At 49.6% G+C, this 13,553-nt stretch overlaps 1 protein-coding gene across 4 annotated transcripts in view; it reads right to left on the bottom strand.

Annotated features, from left to right (window-relative positions):
• Window positions 1-2,085: 2,085 nt before the first annotated feature.
• The window catches only part of TRABD2A (TraB domain containing 2A), a 60,234-nt gene continuing 48,766 nt past the window's right edge, over window positions 2,086-13,553 (bottom strand). For 3 of the 4 annotated variants that reach the window (XM_063648573.1, XM_054475519.2, XM_054475518.2), the window contains 3 exons: window positions 12,262-12,352; window positions 4,355-4,606; window positions 2,086-2,520 (listed from right to left, as the gene is read on the bottom strand). In XM_063648573.1, coding sequence (XP_063504643.1) covers window positions 2,340-2,520; window positions 4,355-4,606; window positions 12,262-12,352 — 524 coding nt within the window. In that variant the 3' untranslated portion in view covers window positions 2,086-2,339. Of the gene's footprint in view, window positions 2,521-4,354; window positions 4,607-12,261; window positions 12,353-13,553 lie in introns of those variants that run through there. The other variant, XM_063648574.1, reaches the window with a different exon arrangement.

The raw sequence follows: 13,553 nt of genomic DNA, 5'->3' as shown, positions 1-13,553 counted from the left end.
CCCAAGTTCTGCTGTAGAAGCAGTGGGTTCGACACCCACCTGTTAAGCCTGCTCCCCCACCCTAAGTGAGAGGCAGCTTCCCATCATTTACTTTCTGGGACCCCCAGGAAGAGTAAGGACTCAGCACTCGCTTCCCCTCACAGGCTCCTTTTTTCTTCATCCTGATAGGAAAGGCCCCAGGTGCTTCCATTTCTAGACAAGATTAAGGCTCTCAGAGTCCAGTGCATGGGAGGTTGATGCAGTGAGCACAACTGGTAGAGCAAATGAGCAGGATAAGAAGAAGTTGGCCTATGATGTCAGTTCCCTGTTCTGTGGGGCTGCATCACAATCCTTGGAAGAGCCTGTGCTTTCACAAAAGGACAGGCCAGTCCTGCCCATGTATGGAGGATTTTCCCCTTCCACTTTAGGAAGAATCTGTGTGAAAACTAACCAAGTCCCAGCCAGGTGCATTTAAGCCTCTGCCACCTCAAAAGCAGAGGTTGGTGGGTCAGTTCTCAAATGGAGCAGCCACTGTGACAAACCACCTTGTGTCAGTCCTGCCAATAATGGTCTGCCTGCTTCCTCGGCCATAATGTGACCCAAGAAACAAGGAAATCACCCAGCTAGGATTGAGCCCTTGGTGGGAGCCACACCACCCTCTTACAAAGAATTGGAGGAACAGAGTCAGCCACCATGATCCTACCCTCCCAGTTTATCTCTGCCTCCCCACTTCATCCCCATACCTATCGAAGTTAAGAGCAGACTCAAGTCGCAGAGAAGCAGGGAACACCACTTTTACCAGAAATCAGTGCACAAATCAGAAACTACTCTTGGTGTTTCAAGCAGAAATAGGTACTAACATGGTCACAGGAATGGCTGCCACTGCAGAAGTCAAAGAGTTGATATCAGACATCACAGCATCTGTACTCCAAGGTGGGAACCCTGAAGGAAAAATTGTGCCAACCTCACAGCTACTCCACGCTGAAGCAGGGGAATAGAGGGGGCTGCAGAGACTGGCTACTGCACAAACTTGTGTCTGCTGAAGCCTGCACATAACCACGCCCCCTGCTCAAGAAAAATTCCCTCTGCCCACTTTTGTTTTCCAAATATCCCATGAGTGTATCTCATTAGGAGAATCGAACACAGCAGCAAGGGGATTTGGGAGTTTTTGCCCGCCTACCCCTGCAATACAGGTGGTGCAGAATGGAACCAAAGTGGTGGACATGGGTCCTGAGTGCCACCACATCACTGTTTCAGTAAGGCCACTGAGATCTTCTGGGCCCTGGAAATAACTGAACATGAATCCACAAAAGCCTCAGAAAAGGAAGGGAAGCCAGAGCTACAAACCCAGGCAATCAGCCTTACCCTAAGCCAGATTAGGGGACAAATACAACTACTTCTTATTGACCCCACCCAAGTCCTGGACAGACCTTCTACCCAGGGTTTTTGTGGGCTATTCAGAGGCCCAGGACCATAAAGGATGCTTGCCACAGGTGGGAGACCCTGATCTGGAACCATGGTGGTTAGGGGAGGGAGATCACCTGGGCAGGGTTAAAAGCTCCCATTTCAGATTCAACTGGAGAAGTTCTACTCTTACACATTTTATAGAGAGAGTCCCAATAAGATTTGTATTTAGAAAAGACATTGACAATAAACATGTAAATAATAAATAACAAAATGGGGATTGGGGGTAGTTTAAAAACCACTTTCTTGCACAGCACCTCTGACAAAGCCTACCCACGCCCCCCCCCACCCCCCACCCAGCCTCCAGCATGTCAGTGAGACACACACATTATACAAAATAAAAGCATCTCTCAGGGCACAGGGAGCACCCTATTCACCAGAGCTTGAATAGAGAGATGCAGACCACAAGTTCCATGGCCCACTGACTCCCCTGCATCCAGAACCAAGAGTGACACAAAGAAAGGGAGCGGAAAGAAGAAAGGGTCAGGATACAAAGCCAGGGCCTCAAGGGATCAGAGCTGCAGCTGAGAAGTGCAGGGCCTAGGGGGAGGCAGTGAAAGGATTCAGAGGGTGTGAGAGAAGAAATTGTCTGCCTGATGTATATATATACATCATGAATAAAAATCTACACAAAAAAAGGTATTTATTTTCATACAACTCATTTATAATTTATTTTCACACAACTCACTATGTTACAAAACTGTACACCTGCTGCCAAAGTTGGATAACCCGAAGTCACATTCCTTGGAAAGAGAAGAATCAACACTGGGCTTCTCTTTCAGGAGAAGTCTTTTCTCCTGGATTGGGCCCAACAAGGCTAGACCAGAATGTGGAGTACAGGAATGGCCATTCTTCAAGTCCGAGGGGTCAGGGTCTTAGCCTGGTGCTTCCAGTCGTTACAGGGGTGTCTCTGTTTGGAAAGCCAGCACCAGCACCCAGAACAGAGGAGTCCAGAGAGACAGGCAGGCACTGCTGGCCACCATCTGGCTGTGGTGGGAATACCCATGGCGAGGGAGCCGCAGGTCAGTGGAGACGTGCCTGTCCAGGACAGGGACCTGGAGTTGTGGGACCATGTCACTAGGAGGCAAAGAGAAAGACAGAGTCTGAAGTCACAGCAGAAACCACTACACACGCCAAGGCCCCCAAATGCCCACACAGCTTCTCTTCATCTCCCCTCATTAAAGATAGGAATGGGTATTCGTATGTTAATAGGCTTCCTATATCTCTGGCCCTCTTTCATGTCTTTGGCCACTGTTACCAGAAAACCAAATGGCAGAGGATATTTAGACCAGCAGGCTGGCCAACTGTCCCTGGCTATTTGGTTCTTCGTTCAAAGATTAGTGAAAGTCTTGTATAAGGCCCAATTCAAAGTTTGCTAATCATTAGCCTCTGGGCAATCTTAGGCAGGGACCCTCCTCACTGGCCACCACAGAGGCAGAGCCAAACCATGCAGATTCCTCCCTGGGTCTCTGCCTCTCTCACCTGCCCAAGTCCAGGCCTGATGTGCACAGCATATAGGCATACCAGGTCAAGACAGTTCAAGCTGAGGGGCCCATGACCTCAGGCTTACCCAGATCTTTCAACTCAGCTGAGGTATAGTGCCACCAATGGCCTTGTTTGAAAAAGTACTAAACAGGTCAATTTATTCCTCTGTCAAGGGAGGATGGTTCATGAGTCACCCTGGGACATGAACACCATCAGAAGCTGTCCCTGTTCTCCAGGTCCCATCTGGCTGCCAGCTTCTGTCCATTTAAAATGCAAATCACACAGCATATCACATGTCTGCTTCAAACCTTTCAATGGCTCCCTACTTCCCTCCCTGTTTACCTCTCTGGACACATCTCACCCCACTACTCCTTCACTTCCCAGGCTCCAGCCAGAATTACTTTATCTCGGCTCTTTAACACAATCGTTCCCTCCAACCAGGCTTTCACATTGTTCCCTCTGCCCTCAACTCTTCTCCTTCCCTATTCAGTTGTTCACTCACTCACTCATTCATTCTACATTTATTAAGCAGCTGTGCAGGCACTGAATCCCTGCGTCTACTGATCCAGACTCAGAAGCTCTATTCACAAGGTTCCACTTTGGCTTCTACTCAGTAGAAGCCAAAAGGATGCTTCCTCAAGGGAAGACTTTCCTGACCTCTGACCCTAAGTAGTAACCTCCAACACACACACACATATGCATGCACCACAAACACACACACCCACAACACCTTACACTTCCACTCCAGATTATCTATTCAAAAATCCATCTTCTTCACCAGACTGAAAGTTCCATGAAGGCAGGGCCCGTGTCTGGTTGGCCCCACACACATAGCATCCAACACAACAGCAGGCACAAAGGAGGGACTCAATAAGGCTGAGATTAATTTAACTGGATTCCTGCTCCCAGCCTCTCTGGGGTAGTTCTTCCAGAAGCCTTGTGCCCTGCAGACTCAGGCTCGCCTATCCACCTCTGGTCTACTCCCCAGCCATCTCTGAGACTACATTCGGTGTAGGGTCACGACCCTTACCTTACAATGTGGGGGTTAAACATGCCCATTCCTACGGAGCTGCTTCCAGCTCTGCAAATCTATGACATTCTCCTTAAGTCTGCCATGGAGAAAGATCTGAAATATCTAGTTCTTTGCAACCTTTCCAGATGCCTTCCACTTTTAACAGACTCATCCTACCCCGAAACTTGTTCTTTAACAAGCATAAACATGTTGCCCTTGCCCTAGCTTGAAGCAACTATCTTAAATCTGGATTTGCTTCTGTCAGTGGACAGAAAAAGGGTGCCTGGGGTCATGAGGAAAGGGAAAGGTTGCTCCATAAGGGGGGCTCCCATTGCAACCAGTGTGAGGGGCATTCCTGGTTCTGCTCACTAGGGTAAAGGTGGATGCCAACCCGACCCAGCCTACTCGCCTGACCTCTCCTCCAGGCGGACCCACAGATCGCTGAATTGCCGGAGTCGCTGCCTCCGCTGTGACCGCCTCCGCTTCTTCCGGAACTTTTGCTCGGCCTCACTGGGCGGGTCGGCACTTCCAGGCCGGGACACAAGGGGAGGCGGCGTTAAGTGCACTGAGGATACGGCTTCCGGTGCCGGTACTTCCAGGGTAGGGACTTTTGGAGCAAAGATGGTGGACGGAGTGGGCCGTGTGGAGGTCTTTTTACTCTTCTGTCTGTACACAAGTGGAAGGAGAAGGTATTTGGAGGAGGGTCACACAGCATGGCGCCCTTGCCAGCTCTCTTACACCTCAGGGTTTCACAACAACGGCAGATAACCTGAAAGTTCAAGCTGGCCAGGAAGGGCAGAAATTACCCAGTTCTTGAAATTACCTTGGGAATTTATCTCTTTGACGCCTTTTTTTTTCCCCTCAGATATCCTCACCCTACCTTCTCCAAATCCCCTAGTCCTGGGGAGAAAGATCCAAGATTTTTAAACTATTACATGTACAGTAATTACTGTAGTTTTCCAACAATGAACAGGTCAGCACTGTCTAGAAAGACACTGACAATTATAGCTTTTTTTTTTTTTTTTTCTGAGACCGGGTTTCCCTCAGTAGCTCAGGCTGGAGTGCAGTGGCCCAATCATAGCTCACTGTAGCCTCAAAATCCTGGGCTGAAGTGATTCTCCCACCTCAGCCTCCCAAATACAGGCAAATGTCACCAATCTGACTAGTGAACAGTAAAGCTTTTAAAGACAGATGGAAAATGTTTAAATGCCATTTGCCTAAAACCACTGAAGTAGCTCTTAACCCTGTTAACCCTTTCTTTACCTTCATGAGGGCTTTATTCAGGAAGAGGCTCTCAGGGCTGTCTTCTAACCACTTAATCGCAGATTTGTCCTTAAATCATCTTTCCCAAAGAGAGATTTTCACAACTAATGGGAAACTCAGACTTACTTCTAGTTTTCCCCAAAAAGTGACTATAGTCACCAAATACTTCTTTGAGTGAAGAAATAAGCTACTAAAAGGACCAAGTTTCTTCCAACAACAGAACTTTTGTCAAGGGTTTGGTGAAGGGGATGGGGGAGCAGAAAGAGAAGAATTCTACTAGATTCAATCCCATTGTCTCCTGATGTAGGTAGGCAGTGAGAGTCCTGAAACTCCCATCTGCCTGAGGAAGGGGAGCAGTGGATGTGCCATGTCTAGGGCTTTCCTCGTCCAATGATGTAGATGCCACTGACCAGCACATGTAAGAACTCAATTACTCAGCCTTGATGAACGATCTACATTACCAGAGTGGGCCCCAGGTCTGAGCCACAACATGGCAGAACCTGAGAAGTCAGTATTAATGGCCTTGTGTGAGGAAGGGAGGAGGTATACAAGAAGGAAAGCAAAAAAGGAAAAGACTTATATTGGGCAAAAAAGATAAAAGAAGGGAATTCCTAAAATGGCAAAGGATTTAAAAAGGCCCCCACTCTGAACCTGAGACTAAGGACCCCAGAAACATAAATTCATAGCTAGAAGGTTCCTGGAGGACAGGGCTTAATATATTATTACTGCCTCCTGAGCTCAGCACAATGCCTGGTACATAACTGTGAAGCCACTTAAATGAACCCTCTCATTGTTACAACAAAGAAACTAGAGCCTAGAAAGGGAATGTGTCCCCATCACGGCTCTCTAGGATTCAGGTGGCCTCCTAGGGCAGGGGTCCCCAGCCCCCAAGCCATGGACTAGCACTAGTCTGTGGCCTGTTAGGAACTGGGCCACACAGCAGGATGTGAGCAGCAGGCAAGCTACCATATTACCACCTGAGCTCCACATCCTCTCAGATCAACAGGGACATCAGATTCTCATAGGATCGCAAACCCTGTTGTGAATTGTGTGTGCTAGGGCTCTCGGTTGCACACTCCTTATGAGAATCTAATGCCTGATGATATGAGGTAGAACAGTTTCATCCCAAAACCATCCCCCACTCCCCGATCCATGGAAAAATTTTCTTCCACAAAATTAGTCCGTAATGCCAAAAACATTGGGGGCCACTGTCTTAGAGGGTTCAAGAGCAGATGGTCAGGTAGTTCCATGCCCACCAAGCCCTCTGCCCATGGCAGAGACTATGTCTTGGCCTCCATATGACCCAAACAGGTCCTGGTACATGGTAGGCACTCAGAAAAAGTCTGCTGCTTTGATTTAGCAAGGAACATGGTCTCTAACTCACTAGGGCTATGTTCTATAGTTTGAAACAGAGGGTCCTCACAGTGAGACAAATCATAGCTTTGTTTCTGTTCAACTCACAACAAACAAAGACCGCACCCCAGAAACTCCAGGTAGCCGAGGCCAGGGCTTAAGAGCCAAGTTAATAGCCCTGGGTGGGGGTTGGAGAGTAGGGATCAGGAAGAAATTAGCTTTACTCTTCCTGGTTTTTATCTCCCTCATATTTCTGAGTTAAGGAGTCCTGAGGAATCATAACACCTACTTTACAATTGAGGAAACTGAAGACCAGGGGGAGGAAACTGACCTGCACAAGGTTCCAAGAAGGATTCTGTGCCATCTTTTTTTTTTTTTTTTTTTTTTTTGAGACGGAGTCTTGCTGTGTCCCCCAGGATGGAGTGCAGTGGCATGATCTCGGCTCACTGCAACCTCTGCCTCCCAGGTTTAAGAAATTCTCTGCCTCAGCCTCCCAAATAGCTGGGATTAAAGGCACGTGCCACCACGCCCAGCTAGTTTTTTTGTATTTTTAGTAGAGACGAGGTTTCACCATCTTGGCCAGGCTGGTCTTGAACTCCTGACCCCATGATCCACCCGCCTTGGCCTCCCAAAGTGCTGGGATTATAGGCATGAGCCACCGTGCCTAGCCAATTCTTTGCCATTTTTAAGTAACATTCATTGTTGGGATTTTTTTCAGGTCATAAAGCTAATCCATTCTCATTGTAGAAAATATAAAGAGTATAAATTAGTGTCACTGTAATCTCCAGGGAGATCCTACAGACAAATGTTCACATGGGCTCAGACAGGGGTTTAAGGGTCCCTAGGTCAATAGAGGTGGCTGCTCTTCTGTCTCAAATAGAAAATCCCAGCTGCTGAACACACCCAATCCATCATAGAGCCTCTGGGCTGGATCACATCACAGGCTCAAGATCTAGATTATCATGTTTTGACCCACCTGGATTCTCACAGTTTAGCTAAACTTCTACCCACAAAGGCTAAGCCCATGGTCATTTTGGCTACAATATAGGGCTACCCCCTTGTGCTGATAGCTTATTTGCCCCCTACCTGCATTTCACGCAGCCTCCTCACTTCATGGAAGTCTCCAAGAAAGAAACACACTGGTTGACAAGGAAAAGACCCGAGGCTTGGAGCCTTAGACAAGATAATTGACCTTTCTGAGCCTCTGCCACTTGCATAAAATTAACCTATCCTGCCTCGTTGCTGTGAGGATTAAAACAGCCCAAGCACCATGTTTCACACAGTGCTGAGCACACAGTAGATCCTTAGTTCAGGTGCATCCCCCTTTCTCCCAGTCTTCTGAGAATGAGTGAAGCTGTATAAACCCTAGCAGGGCTGACCAGAACCTTAGAGCACCCCACTGTGTAATCAAATGGACATCTACCAGATCCCCAAAGCTGTCCATGACCTAGCCCCTGGAAGCTGTGAACACATTACCTTACACGGTAAAAGGAACTTTGCAGGCATGATTAAGTTAAGGACCTTAAGATGAGGAGAGTAGCCCAGGTTATCCAGGGGTGCCCAATCCAATCACACGGGCCCTTAAAAGCAGAGAACCCATCTGTTGTCAGAGAGGGATATGACTATGGAAGAATGGTTATAGAGATGCAACATTGCTGGCTTTGAAGATGGAAGGCTCCACAAGTCAAGGAATGTGGGCAGCCTCTAGAAGCTGGAAAGAAAACAAATTATCTAGAGCCTCCAGAAGGGAATGCAGCCCGGCCCAAACCTTAATTTCAGCCAGTGAGACCTGTGTCAGACTTCTGATCTCCAGAACGATAAAATAATGAATCTGTGTTGTTCTAAGCCATTGAGTTTGTGATAATTTGTTATAGCAGCAATAGAAAACTAACATAGTATCCATTATCCCAGGGGGAGGAGAGAAGAACTGGCTAAGCCCTCTGAAGATTAGCCCAACAGGAACCCCATCTCTTTCTCTTCTCTTTTCTAAGAACAGCAGCCTCACATTCAGGAGCATTTCCTGTGTTTTCCAGCCTGCTGACAGGTGGAGAGTGGCAGCTGCTAGTTGCCCTCCCCAAACCCCAACATGCAGGCCCATCTCTGTCTCCCCAATACTGCCCTACCCCAAGACTAAGGGAGCTGGCAGGGCCTTAAGTAAGCTAGATCACCACTTAACAGCCCTCATGTCCCCAGCCACACCAGCCTGCCCTGGATTCAAGTTCCACATGACCAGAATCATCCCTTAAGGACTACCAGATGGCTGCCGAGGAGGGGAAGAAGGACACAGGTATCCCTCCACTGCCCTGGTCCTCCTTGCCAGCCCCTCTTTGTGGGCATTCTCCCCCACCCACTTCGCTGGGCCCTTAGCCTCCCGGGACCCTGTCCTTTCTTCCTGAACAGGAGCTCCTTTGGAGACCTCATCCTCCCTCATGGCTTCACCTGGGGCCACTGTATGCACGCTCACCCCTAAAACCTCTCAGGTCCCCCACTGGCTGAATAAATGAATGCATGTGAGCAGTACCAGCAATGATATTAACACATAATCAGTCCTATTTGAGATCCCATCATGTGCCAGATGCCAGGATAGGTACTCCTGGAAATCCGATTTTGAAAATTAGATCCTTGTCCAGAAGGCTCTAGAAGAAAGAGAGAGCTCTTGCACAAATCATAGGTTCCTTGGGGTCTGCACAGGATGAACCCAGGCTGGAGCAACGGAGGAAGATGTGGCAATTGTGCTGGATCTCACAGATTCTGATAGAGAGAACTGGCGGTAGTGTGGGTAGGGAAAGAATCTCTGGCAGAGGAAACTGCACGAACAAAGACATAGAGGCTAGGAAGTAAAAGGTGGGAGAAGAAAGGGTAGAAAGAAAAGGTTTGGGAGGTGGAGGGGTCTGTGCTATTTCCTGGTCCTGGTTAATTGTGTGGCCTTTCACAGTTTCTTCATTAGTAAATGAGAAGGAACACTTCCCTTGCAGGCTGGTTTTGAGAATTAAGAGAGCCCATATAAACCTGGCTACCACCTGGTGATCCACCAATAAATGTTCTTTTCCTCCCCGGGAAGTGAGAACACTGGTTCTCAGCCTTCACTGGGCATTGGAATCTCCTGGAGAGCTTCTAAAAAGACGGATTCCTGACCTTCCTTTCCCCAAGGGCAGGTGTCAGGGTTAGAGGCAGAATTAGGGAGCCTGGGAACAACCAGCAACACACACACATATACCACACACACCACACATACCACACACACTACACACACACACAACACACGTACCACACACACCACACATACCACAACACACACCCCACACATACACAACACACACATCAGACATGCACCACACATACCCCACACACATACACAATACACACACATACACAATACACACACACACCCCACATACCACACACACCCCTCACACACACGTACCAAACAACACACACACCAGACATGCACCACACATGTACCATACACATGCACACTACACATACACACATATACCCCACACATACATATTCCATACTAGATACACACCACACAAACCCTACACACAAACATCACACACACACAACACACCCCCACACACACCACACACCAGACACACACAAACACACAAACATCACATACTCCACACACATTACACCACACACACACACACACACACATACACACACACACACTCCCCAGGTAGGGCCCTCTCCAGCACCCCAGGGACAGTGCGTTGAACCCCAGCCCAGTCAGTCCAGCGGCAATTGCTGAGAAGGAACCAGAGGCCAGTGAGGGAGGAAAGACCTACAGTCCTGCAGGGCGCAGAGAACCCCTAAGGGCTGGCTTCTCCAGATCTCAAGGAGAACAGGAAGGAGAGAGGCAGGAGATGTGAGCCTGCAGCAGAGCTGACTCAGGCAGGGGCAGGATCCTCCCGGTCAAGGGGAGGAGAGGAGGGCTCCTCAGACGGGGGAAGTAGCGTCAGTAAAGGTGTAGAGGCAGGGACGGGATGGAAGCTCTTCTGAAGCAAGCAGCAGATCCGTGCTGGAAGGAGTGCCAAGGCCTCCACGTGAAGACAATGACCTTGAAAGAGAACAATATGAAAGCACGGAGGGTTTGAATACGGGACACTGGAAAGAATAGTCCCACAGAAGGGCGAAGAGTGAACCAGAGGGAGAAGGGCCTGGAAGGGGGCGGTGGCCATGGAAATGGAGGAGGACAAATCCCAGCGAGTCTTTACTGGAGGAAGCCAAAAGCCTGGTGGAGGAGGGAAATGAGCAGTCTCACATCAGCGCTTCTGTAAACTAGAAAGTGCTCTGTGAAGGGTGGTCCGTATTGACATACTGAATACAGGGCATGAAGAGAGGTGGGGATGAGAAGTCCAGGATGTAGCCAGGATTTCCCGCCTGGAGGGGGACTGAAAAAATCATGGCTTCTGCCAGGCAGGAGCCTCTGGGGTGAGGGGGAACAGGGAGACAAGGTGCAGTGAAGGGGGGCCTTCTGAGGAGAAAGAGGGCAGCTGGAGATGGGCGGCCTTCGGGCAGACATAACTGCTGGATCCTCTGCCAGGGGATGGGCATTTGCATTCTGGAGCGCTCTCGCTACAGCTGAGACCTCTGCCAGGAGGGGGGGCTGCTGACCACAGATCGGGAGCAAGTGGGGGCCAGAAGAATGGAGGGGATATTAGGGGATGATGGGTGCCCCCCACATTCACATGTTGAAGCCCCATCCCCAGTACCTCAGAATGTGACTATTTGGAGTTAGGGCCTTTAAAGAGGTGATTCAGTTAACATGAGGGCCCTAGTCCAATAGGACCAGTGTCCTTACTAGAAGAGAGGCCAGGGATGTTCGCTTACAGGAAAAAATTGCCATGCGCCGGCAGGAAGAGAAGGCGGCCATCCACAAGCCAAACAAAGAGGTCCCGAGAGAAACCAGTTCCATTGACACCTTGATCTGGGACTTCCGGCCTCCAGAACTGTGAGAAATGCATTTCTGTTGATTAAATCACTCAGTCTGTGGTGGTTATTATGACAGCCCAAGCAGACTACTACAGGGGAAGGGGAAGGACACCTGGGGCCCACCAGGATGGACGACCAGTTGGGAGGCCAGTGGGTGGACAGCATTGCTGAGGGCTGGGGGCTGAGCCTCCTGAGTTCTTTACGGAAAGGTCTGCAGGGGCAGAGGGCAGTTTGGCCAAAAAAAAACAAGAGAGAGAGAGAAAGAAATAAACCTAGGGAGGAGGAAACAGCTCAGAGAAAAGGGGCTTTCTCCTGCCCCTGAGAAGGGCGAGACATGCAACTCCCGGCACCCCTAAGCCCTCTGGCCTGTTTATCACTGTCATGGCCCGATTCTGCCTCCCGAAAACTTCCGAAACACCTAGGGCAAAGGACACCGGGCATCAAGCCTAATTACCCCTCCTTTCCCCTACCCCTTGACCCCTGGGCAACCTTCCCTTCACCTTCCCCCACTCGCCAAACACCACTGAGGAAAAGGCCAGTGTGGCCCCTGCAGCCCAAAGTGTCCATCCTGCCAACCATGTCTGACACAGCCCCAGCCACACAGAGCCAGCTGAGCTGGTGCCAAATGTCCACGTAAGGTAAAGTGTGGGGGAAATGACAAGGCAGGGGTTCTCTGGAGCTCCTCAAGATAGCAGCCCACCCTGGTGCCCAGGCAGCCCCATGAGGGTCTCAGCTCCCCAGCCAAGATAGAAGCACAGGACGGTTACTTGTGGATGGGTCGTCCAGCAGGGGCGTGTTCTACCTCATAGCCTTCACGCCGCAAAACATCCAGCACTGTGTTGTTGCCCATGAAATGACCTGCAGTGAGAAAAACAACCTGAAATGCTGCAGCTCTCAGGACCACCAAACATACTCCCCAAACACACACCCTAGAACCAAGAAATTACCCTGCCAAGCCCCTTGCCTATCTGTCCAGCACAGTACAGTTCCAGAGAGCTTCTGGGATCAGGCCTGCCAACAGTCCTGCAAGGCAGGCAGGGCAGCATCAGTAGCATTTCAGAGACAATGACACTGAAGATCAGAACAATGCAGCAAGTTACCTGAAGTCACAAAGCTAAGGGGAGAGCCTGGACATCAAACTGCAACCTGGTAAGACCTCCCAGAAGAGGTGATATGTGAGCAGGATCCTGAAAGGTGAGGACACTGGTCTGGAGAAAATACAAGAATTCAGGCTGGGCACAGTGGCTCACACCTGTAATCCCAGCACTTTAGGAGGCAGAGGTGGGTGGATCACCTGAAGTCAGGAGTTCAAGACCCACCTGGCCAACATGGTTAAACCCCATCTCTACTAAAAATACAAAAATTAGCCGGGCGTGGTGGCGGGCGCCTATAATCCCAGCTACTCGAGAGGCTGAGGCAGAAGAATCACTTGAACCCGGGAGGCAGAGTTTGCAGTGAGCCGAGATCGTGCCACTGCATTCCAGCCTGGGTGACAGAGCGAGACTCTGTCTCAATTAAAAACAAAAGGGGGGGGGGGGAATTCCCAACTACAGGATGAAATGCAATTGTGCTCTCTGAGAAAACAGGGAGGCTGGTGGGACCAAAGGAATGGCTACTTCCCAATCACCACTTTCTAGAAAAAGTAAAGGCAACCTAATCTAAGGTCTGTCCTTCTTGGAGGTTTCTGCATAGGACAAACCCACTGTAGTCTCAGGAGTCACAACCAGGGAACCCTGGGAGCCTGTGGCAGTACAGCAAATAGGCCCTGAGAAGGAAGCAGAAGGCCCGTGGTTCCTGCTTTCATTTTCACCCTCATGCATCAAAGGGGGTGTTCATGGGTCAGCAGGGGCTCAGAAAGGGAAGTTTGGCAAAACCATTCCCTCCCATCCTCCCGTCCTCCCCACAGCCTAGACCAGCCTAGACAGCTGCCAGTGCAGGGGCGATAGCTGTAACCTAGAAATGTGGGGTAGGACAAGAGGCCACTGGAGAAGTAACCCTGGCAAACAGGAGCCAAAAATCAGCATAAGCTGATTTAAGATCGACACCTAAATAAGAAAAA

This window comes from Pongo pygmaeus, chromosome 12, assembly GCF_028885625.2.
Source record: "Pongo pygmaeus isolate AG05252 chromosome 12, NHGRI_mPonPyg2-v2.0_pri, whole genome shotgun sequence".
In the NCBI taxonomy this organism is placed as follows: Eukaryota; Metazoa; Chordata; class Mammalia; order Primates; family Hominidae; genus Pongo; species Pongo pygmaeus.
This window is presented reverse-complemented; position numbering and strand designations above follow the sequence as displayed.